Genomic DNA, 14545 nt, shown 5'->3' with positions numbered 1-14545 from the left:
TTTTTTTTTTTTTTTTTTTTTTTTTTTTTTTTTTTTTTTTAGTGAAATGTAACCTGAATGGCTGTGCTCCTTTTGAGAACATATGCCAGTGAAAGAAATGTTTTCAGCTTTGTTGGGGGGAAAAGAGAATTAAATGGACACAAGTAGCTCATTTCTAATCATCTTGAGTATGAAAATCCCTTTTTAATTTCAGCAACTCTTGTAGACCCTCTCATAATAATGTACTTGCAGTTTTAGCATTTGGTGATAATTCCCAAGGGTTGAGAACTGCTCACACAATAGCAATAGGCAACTGATACGAGTGTGGCAACTGCAGATGGATGGATTGGTGCAAGGCAGGAGATACACAGTAACATTGCTGTGTTTGAGGAGAGGAGGGAGAAAGGGCGCAGGTGGAGAGAAGGGCGCAGGTGGAGGGCAGTGCCAGCTCCCTGCCCATTCACCCAGTTATTTACTAAGCAGGTTTTGGAACACGTTAGTAAGCAAACTCCTACCTGCATTTTAACAAGAGTCTCATATAGATGTAAATGAACAGGGAACTAAAAGACACTCAAAGTTGATAAGCTCTATGGAAGAAAAATAGGGAGGATAGGTGGTTTCCCTGAGAATGTGACTGAGCAAAAATTAAGTAGATGACAGTGTTAGGGGATACCTCTAAGACCAGAAGAGAGCAGCCTGGAGAAGCCCTGAGGTGGGAACTGGCATGGCTTATTCCAGGAGATGCAGGAAGCCAGTGTGGGGGCCAAGGTGGCATGGCAGAGAAGGGGGAAGTCATAGGAAATTAGGCCAGAAAGGTGACGTAGGCCTGTGTCACCTGGGGTCTTATAGGCTGTGTCCTGTCTTTGTTCTTTACTTGGACTCAAATAGGAAGCATGGCAATTTGAGGAGATACTCCATTTTGAAATACATTGCTAATAGATCAAGGGTGTAGAGTCTGTAAACAAGTCAGGATGGCGCCTGGCATTTTGCCAGAGGGAGTGGTTTGTGAAGTAACGCCAGCGAGCCATTAAGTGTGGAGATTCCTTATTGGTTGACTGCTGTATCGAGTTTATGTTAATTAGATAAGCTGTGTGGAATGTATATATACCGCTCCTGTCCTACAATAAACAGCTCCCATTCCTGCTGTATCAACGTACACAAGAATAAACAGCTCCCATTCCTGCTGTATCAACGTACACAAGTTGCTGTCAANTACACAAGTTGTTCGTCACCCCCCGGTTATATTGCTGCAGCCGTACTCCGGCAAAGGGCCCTTAGAATGGGGAGTGACTTGAGGATGAGTATGGGGTTGCTTTTGGGGAATGATGAATGTGTTATGTAATTATGTAGTGATGATGGTGGCACAGCCTTGAAATATAATGAAAGACTGAAATGTGTACTTTAAAAAGTGACTTTTACTGTATAGGAAATACATTATAAAAACCATTGCAAAAAAAATTGACTGCCAGGGTTTGCTAGAACCATTTTTTATTTTTTCTCCACATCATTAATATAATTTTGCTTTTGAAAAATTCATATTTTTAACTAGATAGATACATTGTAACTGGGGAAAATCTCTAAGTGTTGTTTGCTTTGTTTTCATTAGAAGTAAAAGATGTTCATCTAAAGTATCTTTGCTGAAATTATTACTGATTTTGAAATCAAATCTTTCCATGTACATACGTCTTCTACAAACTCTTTAGATACTTGTATTTATTGTGATTCTATAAGATGTGATAGATGTTTTTAGTGTCTGGCTATCAAAATGAATGTAGTTTTTAGACTGAATTCAGACTATTGTGTTTTGCTAAAGTAAGATATTTTCCACATAATTTATTTTGTGATTTTTTTTATAGAGTAGAAAATTAAATCAATATGGTAATGCTTTTCAAATTATGGTCTGAAGCATGCAAGTGAGAAGAATGTCTTTGTTCATTCCATTGACCAAAACCAAAATTGTACCATCTCCTTTTCCGGGATACACAGTCTTTTCTAAAAGAAACAGAGCAGGAAATTTGTTCAGCTAGGGCTTTGGGCTTTTTTCTTTCAATGTTTTAGATTTAACTTTGGCATTTCCTAGACTTTTATTCTGTGCAACTTAGCAAAATTGATTGAGATATTATGTAACCATATTTAAATTTTTTCTTAGTGGGGAGATGTAGTATAAGTACAAATAGTGTAAGTGATTTTCATTAGAGAGGAAGCCATTGGGTCCTATAGCCATACTTTGAGTAGAACATTAACTCTTCTTTAGCAACTCATAATATAGAGGCACTTTGTCAGTTTGTTTTCTTTATTTTTGTTCTGTTTTCCAGTTCCAAACAGTTTATAAACAGTTGTAGATGTTATGGCAGATTGGTGAAGTTATAAATCACAGGATTTGCTCCAGTTAGTTCCCTTTGAGGGCTTTGAATTGTGCGGCTGTTTCTTACCGATTTTTTAAAATACTAATGAAAATTAGGCGTTCTGTCTTCTATTTTCAGGACTTTTTAAAACTAACTCTTAACTTTGCAGGCAACATATCTTGAACTAGGCTGCCCTTAATGGTACCTGCCCGAGGTAAGGCCCACTTTGTTCTTGTTGGGGGGTGGGCAGTGAGGAGGCTCTGAGGATGTCTAGAACTGATCTTCTAAGTTGTACATCACATTGGAAGAACTCCCTACGCAGTTGGAAGTAAGCCCTGTTGGACCAGTCATGTTTTCAGAATTTTGAGTAATTCAGAAGTCTGTGGTAACTTAGATTTTTATTTACAAAAAGCTACCACTGTAGGAAAGAATCTTTTACCTCGCTGTTCCAATCTGAATGAATGTTCTTAGAGGTTGATTAAATATTTTTCTTTCTTACCAAAGGAAAGTATGTCCAAATCCACAGGTAATTACATTCTTCCTACAGACATTTCTCATCTGCCTACAGCACACAGAGCAGGGCAGCTTTCAGACCCCTGCACTTTCTACTTGTGCCTTTAACTCCTCAGCCAGCTTGATTTAGAAAGCATACATTTTAAAGTAGTTCAGTTTATGAATTTCTGCATCTTTAATGGCTTGGGAGAATAGTTGAAGTACTGAAATGAGCTTGTACTTTGGCAGAAAATAATGTTTTAGCCTAACGAAAAATTTGAAATCACTTGAGCAGAAGTCAGAATGATTTATGATTATCATTTATGATTATCATTTATGATCTTTTAGTGAGATAAGCCAGTGTCTTGCTCATTGTGTGAGCTAACATTGCCTTCAGAGGACATGAGCTTTGAATTGTGGCATGCGCCACACTCTGCACGTTCCTGTTTATGCTTCCTCTTGGCACAGCCCTGTCCCTTCATTGGACTGAGAATTTTCCAGAGGTATGCATTGATCCATCTTTTTCTGACCAGCACCTAGTGCCTGTCAATAGTGAGGATTCATTGAGTATTCATTGCTGTTATTTATTGTCAGTACTATTGACAGTAAATCCTGTGGCTGTTGTTAAATCCACATATCTGCATGGAGTATGTTTACAGGGAAACCGGGTCTGTTTCAACCAGCAAGACTCCCAAGTTTAGGCCTGCCTGACCCCCACCACCTCTAATATTTGCCATGTGTTAGCCAGTTAGCATTTACTCCCACCTTGAGTTAGAAAATGGTATCATTTGTACAATTCGGGGGTTTCTTCGTTTTTTTTAACTTAAGATGATACACTTTTTTTTTCACTAGATGTTCTTGGTATTCTGTCATTATAATATCAAGAATGCCATTCCAGCCAGGGCAGTGGCACATGTCTATAATCCCAGAGGTTTGGGAGGCTGAGGCAGGAAGATTGCAAGTTCAAAGCCAGCCTTAGCAACTTAGGAAGGCCCCAAGCAACTTAGTGAGATCCTGTTTCTAAATAAAATATTTAAAAGGGCTGGGGATGTGACTCAGTGGTTAAACACCCCTGGGTTCAATTCCCGGTTTAAAAAAAAAAAAAAAGAAGAAGCCATTCCATTTTTATTTCTGTTTCTTTACTCATGTGGGCCAAATATGAAATCCTATAATAATTAAGCAAAAAGAGCCAGAATATTCTGCAAAGGAAGAGTGATGAGAGGCAATTAGATTTATCCAGAGATTAAAATATAAGACAGAGCTTTACTATATAAAACTGTGTGGCACTGGCACATGACTAGATTGAAGTCCAGAAAAGACTTCACAACATACACAATTTTAGCAAGTTCTCAAAGAGGCATTTTAAGCGAGGGAAGGAAATGAAGATTGTTCAAAAAATGATGATGAGGAAACATCTGAAAGAAATTAGGTTGGATCTTTTTTCTATAACCTATACCAAAATAAATTCCAGATGGAGCATAAATGTAATGTAAAATTTTGAAACCATAAAAATACTAGAAAAATTATTTTCCAGTATATTTTTTAAAATCTCTAAACAAGTGTAGCCTTTTTAATTATTGTGCAAAAACCCAGAAGCCATTTTTAAAAAATGATAAAATTGACTACATGTCAAATTTCCACGTGGCAAAGAGTATGACACATAATATAAAAGACATATAAACTAGGGAATATGTAAAATGAATTTTACAAAGTAAGGGTTAATTTCTTTACTATGTAAAGATTGTTTTTCAATTAATTAAAAAAGATCAGCAATCTAACAGCACAATGGGCTAATTTTATGGAACCGGGAATGGCAAATTCTTTGCATTTAGGGAAAGAATGTAATGCAAATTAAAACCAGTGAAATGCCATTGTTTGTTCAGACTGGCAGAGATTAAAAGTTTTGGAAGTGTACAGTCTTGGTAAGGATGTGGAGGAAATTGGCACCTGGATACATAACATTGCTGGTGGTGATATAAAATGGCACACCTTGTATGTAAAATCATTTTTCATTGATAAAAGTAAAATTCTTTAACCAAATTACCAATTCAGAGAATTTACCCTAGATACACTCACGAATGTTGTGTGTACATGAATATTTATATTTTATCAAATGGCTTCTGTTTTAAACCTGCAATAGCTATGTTCTAGGTAGTCCAAATTCTTGCCAAACCTTCATTATTCCATCTTTTAAATTTTTAGTCACTTTAGTAAGAGCCGCAGTCGTAACTTGTCATAGTTTTGATTTGTACATCTTTCATGAGCTGGTTAGGCATTTGTATATCTTTGACAAAGTTTTTAAGTAATTTAAAAAGTTGATTGGTTGAAATTCTTAGTTCTGGGTGTGAGTCTGTTGTCTACTGTTTGTTTTGAATTTTCTCCCTTCTTTGACTTGACTCTTTTCTTTATAACTTCTTTGAATACTATGCAATTTTTATGAAGTCTAACTCATCAGTTTTTTTTTTCTTTTTCCCCGTCTTCTGAAAAAATCTTTGTATATTGCATGGTCAAAAAATTTTACTCCTTTCTTTTCCCTAGAAGTTTGATGTCTTTAGCCTTTTAGCATTTTTTTTTCCCCATTAGACTTTTCAAATGATCTGAATCAGAAAAGAAGAAAGATTTAGAACTCCTGTTGTCTATATTTTTATATTTAATCTTATGGAGAGCTTCACCTCATACTGTCCCTTCTCCCCAGTAAAATTGTTTCTGAATCAATGGAGAGTGGAGTTGCTTTCAATAAGAAAGGTGTTTTAGTCAGCTTTTTCGCTGCTGTGACTAAAGATCTGACCAACACAGCTGTAGGGGAGGAAAAGTTTATTTGAGGGCTCTCGGTTTCAGAGGTCTTAGTCCAGAGAAGGCTGGCTCCATTTCTCGGAGCTTGATGTGAGGCTAAACATCATGGTGGGAGAGGGTGGCAGAGGAAAGCAGCTCACCATGATGATCAAGAAGCAGAGAGAGAGACTCTAGCTCCAGATACAAAATATTACCCCATAGCCATGCTCCCAATTAACCACTTCCTCCAGCTACACCCCACCTGCCTCTAGTTACCACTCACTTAATCCCATAAGGGATTAATTCACTGATTGGGTTAAGACTCTCACAACTCAGTCATTCCCCCCTGAACCTTCTTGCATTTTCTCATCCATGAGATTTTGGGGGACGCCTCATATCCAAACCATAACAAAAGGGAATGGAATTGATTGTTTTTGATAAGATGGAGAGGCAGTGGAGTGTCTGGCTTTATTATACTTTTTCATTATGCATTTATTTTTAAGTAATCTTGTTGTGAGTTCTAAGAGTATACCAAGTGAGTAGATCACCTGAAACTGACCCTTTCAGGTGGCTCTTAACTGCTGTTGGGTGGGAAGGCATCAACAAGGCGGTGAGCACCCCAGGAAAGCGAAGACTGGAGTCTCAATTTCTGCACCTGCTCCTGTTGAAATGTAGTAGTAAAGCCTACTCTGTCAGCCAGCAAGCCTTCCATTTCTTCTAGAAGAAATTAGTCCAAAGCACACTTGAGGCTCCAGAATCTGGTCCTAGCCTCCCTTTCCATTGCCGTAGCAACCTGCTCTTTTCTGTTCCTTGGTTATCTGTGGCTTGGCAGATCTCCATGTTATTATTCTCATTCCTTTTAAGTCCCCAATAAAATTCCGTCCTGGAGCCCTCGCCCCGCCTCTGTTTCGCCTTCTGCTGTGGATAGCCTCCCGCTGGCTTAGCCTCTGACTGCCCTGAGTGGTGGTGGGGCGTGGTGCTCGACTCTGGGCTGACTCAGCTCGCTGTTGGAGATGTGGAGCCCTTCAGCCCTTCAGGCTTTGCGGAGGCGATTTTCACAATCTTTACTGCTGTGGGAGCACTTTTAGTGGTTCTAAAGGATCATTTTTAAAAAAATGAAAATAGAATAGAATGTAACATGGATAAGCATTGGGTATGAAATCATTTTATTCTAGTTTTATACTTTATATTTCTTTCCGTAAGTTATAGCAAAATAGTTTGAAAAACACTACTCTAGATTTTAATCACTATATGAATTTTGAATTTTAATAGAGAAGAGACATTTGAAATTTTATTTAAGCTCAAAGATCATAAAGTGTTGATATTTCTGAAATTTTTCAATGAATGCTTTCACATAATTTGCTTCATTTTCTGTTAACTATCATATTACCCATTAGTGAATGATTATTTTTCCCCAAACATGTATTGTATAGTTTTGTTTTTAGATTTAGGGTACATAATTGAGTTATAAATATACAAATTATTTTTCTAAAATAAAATTTTTGAAGAAAGTTCATGGAATTATCATAGGTGTTTCCCTGAAATGTCTATTATTTTAAAAATTTCTTACTATATATGTATTAGTTTAGATTATTTATAGAAGTATGTTGATAAGTATTTTTAATACATTATAACAGAATGAATATCATTATCAGCTGAGTCTACAAATTAAAAAATGTGTGGTTAAGGACAGTGAAGTTCCTTCCATTTTGGAAAATGTCTATACAGTCCTCTAGTGTCCACTACCTCACAAAAGACAGCTCAGGGAGCTGAGAGTCACAGGTGTGTGCTCGAGATGCGGAAGTGCATGTTCTCAAGGGGTCGCAGCATCTACAGTGCAGCTGCTTCTGGTTGCTTTTTTCCCCTCCTGTGATACTGGGGATGGGACCCCAGGGCCTTGCACATGCTAGGCAAGTGCTCTACCCTGAGACCCTCGGTTGATTGTGACTTTGCCATTCAGACCTCTCCTGCTGCTCTGGGGCGGCCGTTAGTAATGCCTATGCTATTTTTCTTCCCTTCCCTGCAGGGTCAGTACAGGCCTTCTGATTTGTTGTGTCCTGAGACATATGTTTGGATTCCCATCGAGCAGTGCCTGCCTTCCCTGGAAAACTCCAAGTACTGCCGTTTCAACCAGGACCCTGAAGCAGGTACACTGCGGCCGACCTTAGCTGGGGGTTGTTGACTTTTTCACATTCCATGTGCGTGGCTGTGGCTCTATCCAGAGATTAGGTGGCTTTACATACTGAAGAGTGTACATGAGTACATGTACACACATGTGTAAGATGGGGCAGACATCTCACAGTTCCGCAAAAATTCAGAAAGCTAACGGGATTTTTGCCGCTGACAGCCCTCGCTTTCCATTGGATGAATTTTTGCACGCTGTGAGGGTCGACATCGTTATCCATTTCTCTTGCAGCCACCACAGTACATGAAAGCTTACCATTAGATTGATTACGTGGATAGTATAGAGAAGATGTTGACTGGTTAGCCTGATGGAGCTGTAGAATGGTGTCACTGTAGCAAACAAGCTGTGGGGCTTTGTGACAATACTTTCTTGACTTCTTGCTCTCTGGTGTGTCTCCTTTCCTGTCCCCTCTTCTCCTGCCTAGTGCAGCCCCAGCCATGTGTGCTTCCCGTTGTTATCCTGGGATGTTAGTCTGTACTAGATGTGCAGACACTAAAAGGGTGGCCCTGGAGTTAGACTGGCTAGGTTCAGATCCTGTCTTCACCACCACCTGGTGTACGGCATGAAACTTCCCTGAATGCCGGGGTGTGGCTTTGTGGCAGAGCTTTTGCCTGGCACCTGTGAGGCCCTGAGTTCCCTCCCTAGCACCATGAAAACAAAATATCTCCCTGGCCTCAGATTCCTGACCCTTAATATTAATGTCTAGGACCTACCTTTGAGCTATCATGAGGGTTAAATTAAGACCAGCATGTGAGAGTCACCCCCACCAGTGTTGTTTCAGAGGCAGTCACACAAGTTAGAATACTGCACCCCATGTGTACCCAGGCTTCTGTTTGCATTTACTCTCATTTGCTGTGTACCTTCTTTCTGGAAAAATGTGTGATTCTGCTTACCTCCTCCTAGTCTTGAGTCCGCTATCAGTTTTAAATGGGCTCTTCCTGATGCCCAGGGCACTCAAGTGTGACTCTGCTAAGCAGTATGAGTTGGTACTCTTGGAATGGATTGCCCTCCATCGACAGCATGTCCTCCCCACATTGCTGATGTGCCATGTGTGCTTCATTGAGCTCTGAGTCCTAATAAATCCACCACAGAGTTGCCTGACATATACTTCTTAAGAACACATTTTTTTCTCCCAGCCACCCATGATCTTAAAAGGAAGGAAAAAAATGCAAAGCCTGGCCAAGGGGAAGAGGCAAATGGACAGAATCAAAGGGAACACAAAGGGGCAAGGAAGGAAATGCAGTGATATCTTTCAGCTCTAAGGTGTGCATTTTTTTTCCCCAAAATTGGTATTTTTCGTACCCCCCCCCCCAAAAAAAAAATGCCTCCTGGAAAAGCTGTTATGAAAGCCAGAGTAGCACACATAACCCATGGTGTGATACCTTAGGGAATCTGGATCTGGTGAGGAGTGGCCTGGGGCCCTGCTGACTCATGTGCCAGGCATCGGGGTTGACTCCAGGCTTTCCAGATATTTATATTTTATAGTTTAACCAGATTTTTATTAAGTTCCTATGCCTTAAATTACTAAGCAGAATAGGATGGTTTATTCTAAATAAACATACACCTCGTTGATCACACAGATCTATAGCTCACAAGCATTCAATTTCCAGTCATTTTTGGAGTCAGAGCCAGAGGCGATAGTGTTATAGAGAAGAACATATATGAACCCACTCTTCTCCCACCCCCCACAAACCACAGAAGCCCCCGACAGCTTTTCTCCAGGTCAGGTTGGAGCTAGATCCTCCATGGGGAAAGTGCTGACCATCTTGGTGAATTACTGCATAGGCATATGTGAAGTTTACAAATTCCTTGCAACTGAACAGCATCCTGATCTTAAATTTGTTTCTAACTCCCAGATTTAGGACACAGTTTTACCCGCTTTCCTTTTTAATCTGTTTTAAAGGTTGCTTTTATTATATAATACTTGGAGATTTAAAAGATCACAAGTTCTCCTTGTTTTATAAAGTTGAGAGTATGACTGAATAACTTCCATGCACTGGGTGGGTGTGCAAGTAAACATTTACTCAACTTAACAGATTTTTAAATTATATTCCAAAATAAGTGTTAATGAGCACTTCACTAAAGTCTCAAATTGCTCTTTGTCATGAACACATGATGCCCTGGTGAGAGCCCAATACATAGCATGTTCTTTTGCTGTGACCTAGTAAGTTACATTACTCATGGCAGTCATTGTTTAGAATTTATTTACAAAACACAGTAAATATCTTCGAGAATAGTGCTTCGAAGAAAATAAGGATCCTTTCCATATGTTGAGACTTTGAAACTTTCAACAGAGAAACTGTACAGTTTTATCAGTATTGAATGTCACAGCCCAGACACTTTTTGAAAGCAGACTCATGTCCTGTGGTTTTAGGAAATTAAAATGCTGGAGTGTATGGTGCCTGCTGTGAAACATGGTCATCGGAGGCTTAAATGGCAGCCTGTAAGGAGCTCTCCTCTTCTCTGGGCCAGTTTTACTGTTACCAAACTCTGACGCAGACAACAAGAGCTCCGCAAGGTGCTGTTGCTGGTCGGCATGGTACTTTTTTCACTATGTCTTATATCTCCCAGCTGTTCTCTAGTTCAGTTCTCTGCAAAAGGCACAGCTAATGACCACTGGCCTCTGTAAGACAAACTGAGGCTTCAAGGTGCTTCAGGGGCCAGTTTTAAAAGAGTCCTACTCTCTCCCTCTCCTGGGCTGGGGTCAGCCTCTAGATTCCCTGGCTCCCGCCCGTGCCCCCTCCACTGGGCACCACCTTCCTCTTTGGGAGGTTTGGGTCCTGTGGTTATTTACTCAGCCAAGTCTGTGTGACAGTACAAAATCCTTTTGTATTTATTGCTTTGTGATACAATGAGGGGATGTTGACAAACTAAAGTAACTTTAAAAAATTCTGAAGAAATCCATCCTTTCATAAATAGGTGTGTTATTTTCAGTTCAGGACTTTTACCTATTCCAAAGAAAGCAGTTCAAAAGTTTCTCAAATGACTTTCTTAAAAAATATATTTTTATTTATATTTTTTAGTTATAAATAGACACAATACCTTTATTTTATTTATTTATTTTTATGTGGTGCTGAGGGTCGAACCCAGTGCCTTACACATGCTGGGCAAGTGCTTTACCACTGAGCTACAACCGCAGCCCCTCAAATGACTTTTAAGTGTTTGATTTTTTAAATTGATAGTTGATTATGACTAGATTTTAAAATTTCTACATCACAGTTATATCTTCCTTTTTTGCTTGAATTATATTTTGAAAAATATTTTCTGGGATCCCTAATAGGAATGTATAAAACTACTTGAGAGAAAGGTAAAATGAACCAAAGTCTCTCGATACAGCAGTAATCACTATTAATTTTTTATACTCTCCAGTCCTTTTGTCCTGTGTATACATGTGTATTTAGGAAAAAAAAAAATTCATGCTGCATACTTTTGTTGTTTTTACTTAATACCTGGAGTTACTTCACTTTTGATAAGATAAAAACATTTTTGGTGAGGTAAAAACTACTTGGCTGTTAATTTGTTCTTTCACAAACAAAAGCACCTTGATATAGCAGTTTCATGGAGAAGCACCGTTGGAAGGGCAGCCTGTATGCACTGGAGTTGGTTTTAGAGCCTGATTTGACACGTGATGTATGTCAGTGTACCATTTGTCACTGGTATCAAAATCTTGGTTCCAGATATGAAAAAAAAAATTACCAAGCCTTTCCTGTTTCCCAAACACCATCCTGGTTTGCCTGAAGTTACTCACTTTGTCCTCAGAACATTTGTCATTGACACCCCCCACCCCAGTATTTGTTGCACAATTACTGCTAAAATTTGTTTTTATCACAGGATAAAAGCTAATTTTTATGCAACTATTACCCTATGATTTTTATAAGTATAGTACTTAGTGTTCATTTCAGTAGGACTAAATAGAATAACTTTTACTTCTGTTTCTACTTATAATTACAGGAGTATATACATTTTACCACAGATTTGTCTAGATTTTGTTCTCTTCTATACATACTTTGAAATGTTTGCAAGATATTTTCTAATTTGTCTTAAATATAACTGGAGTCATATATATATACATATTATTAGTAAAGTCATATATATATTATTAATAAAGCTTTCAAAATTTAATTGTAAAAATAACAGTATATAATTTAATTATAAAAATAACAGTGCATAATTTTGACTGAGTACCTTATGCGTTTTCCCAGAATAGATATGTCTAAGATACCTTACCTCTCTCCCCAGCAGTTGCTGAAAATTTAAACCCGTATAAAGAAGTTTTTTCCTAGTTTGATCCCTGGAAGCTCTAAGGCTACAATCTGTGTTATTTTCTGTTGTTTCAAAGGGGGCCTCTCCTTTCTTCTTTCTCTGTTCCATTCCCCCTTGGAATAGAGCATTGTTCCCTGGTGTTTTTTTCTGTACTTCTGCATCTGTCCTTTTTCTAGCATCTGTCCACATAAAAAGCCCTTCCCACTCTGCCCTTGACAGTGTGGAAGAACCATACTCCAAAAGCAGTGGGGCCTGTGTTTGCTTCCTGTTTCTCGAAGCCTGCCTCACCTCCTGAATGCTGTATTGATGGTCCCTCTGAACAGTAGACCAGGCCAGTATTGTGTGGATCACTGGGAAACAATGCCTAGTGAGAAAGCAGGTTTACTGAAACTCCCCAGGGTCCCTAAAAAATGTGCTTCAGTGATAATTAATGACCAAGTGGGCAATATCTTTCCTTATAATTTTAGATGCAGAAGTCAACTGTTATTCTTTTTATATTTCAGTGGGTGAAATTATTTTCACATTTACATTCACAGTTGAACTGCTCAAAATTGCAAAATGAATACCGTTGTTTGCTGCATATTTTAACACATATTCTTTGTTGTCTATAAAGATGGACGTGATTGGATGTAGCTACATAACATAAAAAAGGCATCCAAAAGAAAGAAAGAAAGAAAATATCCTAGAAATTCGGTGAATCTTGAGAGTGTGTGTTGATATGAAAAGTGAACAATATTATAGTATCCTGTTTTTTTTTTTTCAGTTTACTCCTCTCTCTTTTTTACTCCCCTCTTCATATCTTTTTAAAATTCTTTATTTCCTTTTCAAAGATATACTAACTTGCCCAAAATTTAGTACATAGTCAGCTTTCCATATCCATGAATTCACCCAACCATGAGTCAGAAATATTCAGGAAAGAAAATTGTGCTGAACATACAGAGACCCTTTCTTGTCATTATTCCCTAAACGATATAGTTTAACAACTATTTACTTAGCCTCTACATTGTACCAGGTGTTTTAAATAATCTAGATATGATTTAAAGTGTACAAAAAGTCGAACGTAGGTGATGTGCAAATACTGTGCCATTTTATATAAGGGACTTAAGGGAGTTTGGTCTCCATGGGGTCTTAGAACCAACACCCTGCCAAGAGAGATTGTGCTAATGGGACTCCCAATATTAAAACTAGACACTAGATTTCTCTAGTTCACACTGTCTTTTAGTGAGGACACTAAGGAACAGCAACAGAAATCTTTCCTACAATATTTGTACCAATGACTTAGTGTCATAACATTTTACTATTTGTATTTTTTATTTAAAAATGTGAAAATGAAGACATATTAAGGTAAACTTCAACAGCTGTCAGTGACCATTTTTTAAGAGTGTTCTAACACCAGTCTTGCTGAGAATTTTTAAAATATGCTATTTTAAAAATTTTTACCAGCCAGCCTTTGCTCAGTAAGCCATGCATGAGCAGCAGGCCAGCAACTGAAGCTTGTTAGAGCCTGGGCAGTGATAGGCTGAAATGTTTCTTGAAATGCAGACTTAAAATTTCCATTGAGCTACTAACAAAATATTTCTCTGATCCCTTTCTCTTTCCTTGTGGAATAGATTTTAAAAAATTCAAAAGAGCAATTCCTTTTACAGTCACCCAGTTTGTAATTGTACTTAAGTAATCCTGCAATAAATAATAAAAATCCTTTCATTATCATTCAGATAGCTCAAAAATACTGTGATACTTTGAACATGTCTATAAATGTTGGTTCCTACCTGGTTCTGCTGCGTGGCACCTTATAGTGCTGCTTTCTTTGTTTGTTTGAGAAATTCACATGTTTTATATGATGAGTGAGTTGTCCAGAAATGCTGGCTGAAGAATAGAGCCCCAGCCATCCACTGTCTAAATGCTGGCTGAACTATGATAGTTTATTGAATTTAAGACATCTTCTTCTTTAGTCCAGTATTTTACCTGCTCCTAAGAAAGAGGGCTGCCAATTAGACTAGGACCTGTCAGTTGTAAGATGCAGGCGGGTTTCTAGAGATGCCAAGGTGTGTAAACAAGAGTGCCTTAGTCTTTCCTGTGATGCCTGCAGGACTCTGGAATGCTGGGGGCACTTTGCACATTAGGGAGCTTTAAGACGTCTGGATTCTGAGCTTCAAATGTTATAGGTGGAGTGTACATTGAAGTATCTGAGCCTTAGGATGTTTGTTTCAGATAATTTTACATAAAAATAAGATTACTATTATTGATAATGATAAAAAGTGCTTATAATAGTTTCATCTAGATTTTTTAAAACTTTTTGAGAAGGTCTGTAAGTACCTCACAAGGATATTATTTGTTAATGGAAGTAAAAATTTTTCTAGTACCCAGAAAATATTAAAATTTTGTAAATATTAATAATCCCCATTTATCCTATATTAAAAAATATGAAGTGTTTTTTTTAATGTTTTGATTTTATGAGACATCGACAAAAGTAGAGAATTTAAAATTTTTCTGAGCTTATAAATTCTGC

General features: G+C 38.1%; 1 protein-coding gene across 4 annotated transcripts in view; it reads left to right on the top strand.

Annotated features, from left to right (window-relative positions):
- The window catches only part of Ate1 (arginyltransferase 1), a 148416-nt gene that overhangs the window by 107914 nt on the left and 25957 nt on the right, over positions 1 to 14545 (top strand). For all 4 annotated transcript variants that reach the window (XM_048791316.1, XM_015498342.2, XM_015498343.2 and 1 more), the window contains one exon: positions 7615 to 7735. In XM_048791316.1, the coding sequence (XP_048647273.1) occupies positions 7615 to 7735 (121 nt within the window). The remainder of the gene's footprint in view (positions 1 to 7614; positions 7736 to 14545) is intronic.

The sequence above is a fragment of the Marmota marmota genome, unplaced genomic scaffold, assembly GCF_001458135.2.
Source record: "Marmota marmota marmota unplaced genomic scaffold, marMar, whole genome shotgun sequence".
Classification (NCBI taxonomy): Eukaryota; Metazoa; Chordata; class Mammalia; order Rodentia; family Sciuridae; genus Marmota; species Marmota marmota.
Note: the sequence above shows the minus strand (reverse complement) of the source record. Positions and strands in the feature narration are given on the sequence as shown.